This window comes from Lepidochelys olivacea (genome assembly GCF_965140295.1).
Source record: "Lepidochelys olivacea isolate rLepOli2 genome assembly, chromosome: 12".
Taxonomy (NCBI): Eukaryota; Metazoa; Chordata; order Testudines; family Cheloniidae; genus Lepidochelys; species Lepidochelys olivacea.
Window position 1 is genome coordinate 15002501 of NC_140422.1, and position 5809 is coordinate 15008309.

At 39.6% G+C, this 5809-nt stretch overlaps 1 protein-coding gene across 3 annotated transcripts in view; it reads left to right on the top strand.

Moving 5' to 3' along the window:
* The window catches only part of SALL1 (spalt like transcription factor 1), a 17062-nt gene extending 11631 nt beyond the window's left edge, over positions 1 to 5431 (top strand). For all 3 annotated transcript variants that reach the window (XM_084644426.1, XM_084644427.1, XM_084644428.1), the window contains exons 3-4: positions 1 to 2853; positions 3918 to 5431. The exon at positions 1 to 2853 is cut by the window's left edge and continues 560 nt beyond it. In XM_084644426.1, the coding sequence (XP_084500552.1) occupies positions 1 to 2853; positions 3918 to 4358 (3294 nt within the window). In that variant the 3' untranslated portion in view covers positions 4359 to 5431. The remainder of the gene's footprint in view (positions 2854 to 3917) is intronic.
* Positions 5432 to 5809: the final 378 nt, after the last annotated feature.

Consider the following 5809-nt stretch of genomic DNA (forward strand, 5'->3'; position numbering starts at 1 on the left):
GTACCTGCCCTAATGGAGCAACTGTTGGCTTTACAGCAACAGCAGATCCACCAGTTGCAACTGATTGAACAAATTCGTCACCAAATATTATTGTTGGCTTCCCAAACCACAGACATGTCAACATCTTCTAGCCCTTCTCAAGGTACTTTACGAACATCTGCCAACCCCTTGTCCACATTAAGTTCCCATTTATCTCAGCAGCTGGCTGCGGCAGCTGGATTAGCACAAAACCTTGCTAGTCAATCTGCCAGCATCAGTGGTTTGAAACAACTACCCCCTATACAGCTACCTCAGAGCAACTCTGGCAATATTATAATTCCATCCAGTAGTGGCTCTTCTCCAAATATTAACATACTGACAGCAGCAGTTACAACACCGTCCTCAGAAAAAGTGGCTTCAAATGTTGGTGGTTCACAGCTCAGCAACCCACCAGTATCAGCATCATCTTCACCAGCTTTTGCAATAAGCAGTTTATTAAGTCCTGCATCTAATCCACTTCTACCTCAATCCGCCCCTAATAACTCGGTTTTCTCCAACCCCTTGTCCAATCTCGGAACACCTGCAGAGGATTTAAACTCCTTGACTGCCTTGGCACAGCAAAGAAAAAGCAAGCCACCAAATGTAACTGCTTTTGAAGCAAAAAGTACTTCTGATGAGGCATTCTTTAAACATAAATGCAGGTTCTGTGCGAAAGTCTTTGGGAGTGACAGTGCCTTGCAGATTCACTTACGTTCTCACACTGGCGAGAGGCCCTTCAAGTGCAACATATGTGGAAACAGATTCTCCACAAAGGGAAACTTAAAAGTCCACTTTCAGCGTCATAAAGAAAAATACCCTCATATTCAAATGAATCCATACCCAGTGCCAGAGCATTTGGACAATATTCCTACAAGCACAGGTATTCCTTATGGGATGTCTATCCCACCAGAGAAACCTGTAACCAGCTGGCTGGACAGCAAGCCAGTTTTGTCTACTTTGACTACTTCTGTTGGCCTGCCACTCCCACCAACAATTCCAAGCTTGACACCATTTATCAAAACTGAGGAGCCTCAACCTATTCCCATTAGCCATAATTCGGCTAGCCCTCCATGTTCTGTCAAAAGCGACTCGGGAGTAGCCGATCCTGCTGCAAAAAGTTCAAATGGACATTCAGATGAGGCAGAGGTGGCTGCTTTGCCTATCGCAAATGGTAAAACAGAAGAAAACACTCACACTTCAAACTCCTTCACCAATATTAACAGCTCTGTGAGCTCACCGGCAGCAGACACCGGCTCCAACACCATTGTCACTTTTACAAATCCACTGATGCCTCTAATGTCAGAGCAATTCAAGGCAAAGTTTCCATTTGGAGGACTACTAGATTCAACGTCAGCATCAGAAACCTCAAAATTGCAGCAGCTGGTAGAAAATATTGACAAAAAGGCAACCGATCCTAATGAGTGTATTATTTGCCATCGAGTTCTCAGTTGCCAGAGTGCATTAAAAATGCATTATCGCACACATACTGGTGAAAGGCCATTTAAATGTAAAATTTGTGGTCGTGCTTTCACTACTAAAGGAAATTTAAAGACTCATTACAGTGTTCATCGTGCCATGCCCCCGCTGAGAGTACAACATTCATGCCCGATCTGTCAGAAAAAGTTCACCAATGCTGTCGTGCTACAGCAGCATATCAGAATGCATATGGGAGGACAGATTCCCAATACGCCTATCACAGAAAACTATCCAGAGTCGATGGAATCTGACACAGGATCTTTCGATGAGAAGAATTTTGATGATCTAGACAACTTCTCAGATGAGAACATGGAAGACTGTCCTGACAGCAGCGTGCCAGATACCCCGAAGTCTGTTGATGTGTCCCAAGACAGCTTATCTTCTTCCCCTCTGCCACTGGAAATGTCAAGTATTGCTGCTTTAGAAAATCAAATGAAGATGATCAACGCAGGACTTGCAGAACAACTTCAAGCTAGCTTAAAATCAGTTGAAAATGGGTCAGTGGAAGGGGATGTTATGACAAATGATTCATCATCTATTGGTGGTGATATGGAAAGCCAAAGTGCTGGAAGTCCTGCTCTCTCAGAGTCTACCTCTTCTATGCAGGCCTTGTCCCCATCCAACAGCACTAATGATTACCACAAATCACCAGGTATTGAAGAGAAACAAGTAAGAGCTTTACCAAGTGAGTTTGCCAATGGTTTGTCTCCAACCCCTGCTAATGGTGGTGCTTTGGACTTGACATCTAGTAACACAGATAAAATAATTAAAGAAGAATCTTTGAGTATGCTCTTTCCGTTCAGAGATAGAGGTAAATTTAAAAACACAGCGTGTGACATTTGTGGCAAAACATTTGCTTGTCAGAGTGCCTTGGACATTCATTACAGAAGTCATACCAAAGAGAGACCATTTATTTGCACAGTTTGCAATCGTGGCTTTTCCACAAAGGGTAATTTGAAGCAGCATATGTTGACACATCAAATGCGAGATCTGCCATCACAGCTTTTTGAGCCCAGTTCCAATATTGGCCCTAATCAGAACTCTTCAGTTATACCTGCTAATTCATTGTCATCTCTCATAAAGACTGAGGTTAATGGCTTTCTGCATGGCTCTCCTCAGGATAGCAAAGAAACACCGCCTGGTCTTGTTCCTCTGGGGCCTTTGCCATCTTCTGCCACATCACCAGTTCTGCTTCCAGCTCTACCCCGAAGAACTCCCAAACAGCACTACTGCAACACATGTGGGAAAACATTTTCATCTTCTAGTGCTTTGCAGATTCATGAAAGGACACACACTGGCGAAAAGCCTTTTGCCTGCACTATATGTGGAAGAGCTTTCACGACAAAAGGCAATCTTAAGGTACTTTCCTTCTTGCTGCTGTTATGCTGTTGCATGGTTTGGGGTTGGTTGGTTGGGGTTTTTTTACATTTACATCTGCAGTGTTGTAAACTACGCTACTTTTAGATATTTGGGGTATGGAAAATGGTTTTAAATGGTTAACTTTGGCACCAGTAGATTGTCTCATGCTGACTGCCTGGTGTTTTGAACAGGATTGAAGAGTTTTATGTAGCAAGCTATTTCTGGTTTGATTAAAACGCACCAAATTCACTATGTAGGCTGTGAAACAGGATAGCCGAATGTTGCTAGGGGGTGTTTGTTTAAAGATATGTATGAACTGTACAATGTACACTACTTATTAAGCATTTCATCTTAAATATACTATTTTCATAACTATCCTGCACAACAGACTTTTCTAACTAATAATTCTTGAACTAATAGGCATTATTTTAATTGATTATATAACTAATATTTCCTACTGATGTGTTGAAAAAGCAAATATACTTAAGTTCTAGAACACTAGTTGAGCACTTTACTGTGTACATGTTTCTGTTGACAGAGTATTTCTCTAGAGATTTCTGCCAGTAATGTGAGATGAATAATTACTTTCAGGCTATTCTGTCTATACACAAGGCTCTCCGATGAGCAATCTGTAAAGGATACTTTCTTCCTGTCTGAAAAGGACATTTATAGGGTAAAGTGTGTCAAATACAATACTTACCATTGCAATGAAAATGGACATAGCAATTTTAATCCTGAAAGTAGCTAGCTGCAATTGACTGAATAATATAAGGCTATTATAAACTAAATACATGTAATGAAAAAGAGTAATAAGCAATGTATTGTTCAGGAGGGAAAAGCTGGGCATTCTGCATAATGCTGGTAGCTAGGTGCAGATGAATCTTATTTGTTGTTACTGATCTGAACTGGAATATTACATCCTTTACCTTCAGTGGTGTTTTTTACATAAATAAGAATAGACACATGGACTGTCTTCTTTGTTTTGTGTTAAGGTATATTTGATCAGGCAGAATGAATTCCACTGTTAACCACCTTCCTTCCCCCCACCCACTCCCTTCTTGCAGGTTCACATGGGCACTCACATGTGGAACAGCACTCCTGCGAGACGAGGCAGACGACTTTCCGTGGACGGTCCCATGACATTTCTAGGAGGCAATCCTGTAAAATTCCCAGAAATGTTTCAGAAAGATTTGGCTGCAAGGTCAGGAAACGGAGACCCTTCCAGCTTCTGGAATCAGTATGCAGCTGCACTCTCCAATGGCTTGGCTATGAAGACCAATGAGATCTCCGTTATTCAGAATGGTGGCATCCCTCCAATTCCTGGAAGCCTGGGCAATGGTGGCAGTTCACCTATTAGTGGGTTGACTGGAAGCCTGGAGAAGCTCCAGAATTCTGAACCTAATGCACCTCTAGCTGGTCTGGAGAAAATGGCAAGCAATGAAAATGGGACAAACTTCCGTTTTACACGTTTTGTGGAAGACAACAAAGAAATTGTAACAAATTAGAATAAACCTTATCAATAACATTCCTGCGAATAGTGCAACCTAGGGTTGCTTTCTACAAGTCTACAAACTACAAGTTATAAAGACATTCTTTTGTACCATGTTCTACTTCTAGAGTTCTAAGAGAGCTTATTTATTAGTGATATAACCTTGCTTTGCAAACAAATGCAAGCATTAACTTTGGTCTCCTGTATTTTGAACTAAATACTAATCGACTAGAGTGCTGTAAACTTGCTGTAACATTTATGGCAGTTGCAAGTCTGTTCTGCTAGGTGATCTTTTTCTGGCATTAACTTATTTTCTATATCCAGTTTAACATGAACTCTGGTATTGATGCACCACCTCGGTGATGCATTAGATCTCTAATAAAAGTCTGTATATAAATGTATACTTTGATCTCGCTGGAAATTTTATCAGCAACACATTGTTTAATTTTCCAAACAGAATTAAGAAAAGGACTGAAAGCTGAGAATATAGACTGAACAGTGTGAGTCCTTTACAAGCTCAGTTTTTGATTTTTATTATAAAATTAAAACTGCTTTAATTTTTTTAGATTTAACATTTTTCGTTTTGAACTGTTTGTATTGTGCTTTTTACTTGAGTCGTCTTAAATGTTCATAAGTTTCTGTACAGTAATAAGCACGCAGATTATTAGAGAAGATACAAAAGTGTTGTTTTGGTAGTTGAAACTGAGACGTAACATTTTGCCTTGTAGGTATATTCATTACGGAAAATGTGCTGGACTTTCACAATGCTGCTAAGTATAGCATCTTGAACAACCTTCCATGGACAATTGTAGATGCTCCTGTATATACAATAAGAAATATCACTTTCATTAAAATGTACATATGTTCCTTGCAAGACCAAGCCCTACTTCTTGACCAAGGGAACAAGGATAGTGTTTGTTTATTTTGTATTAGATATGGGGGCGGGGAAAACACAACTTTGGACTGTTACATGCACTTTCTTGGAAAGTTGAAAGGAAAAGAGGTCCAGTTTCTTTAACATTTAATACTAACAACAGAGATACTGTAATTTTACTTGAGTAATCAAATACATTTTTGCAACAGATAAAATGTTGTCTCTGTGTTTTTAAAGTGTATTTGTATTTAGTAATGTCTCTGAATGTATTATTTAACCTTAGCCCTGGGTATTAGAGGACTATCCAGGTATGTATATGTATGTGTGGTATACATATGTGTATTGCATATTAATGGTTAGTATATATTTGCATATCCACTAAGAATGGGAACCTTGTCCTTTAACTATTCAGTGATGTCACTACTCCCAATCATCAAATTGTAGATATTTTGGCATTCTTCATCTCTTTATAAAAAATGCTGCTAACAAGGGCCTTATCGAGACTAGGTAAGTTTCCTTTGAAGGAAATTTTATATTGGATTTAAGGCTTCACTTGGTTCAAATGTTTTATATTTGATATTTACTTTATTCTG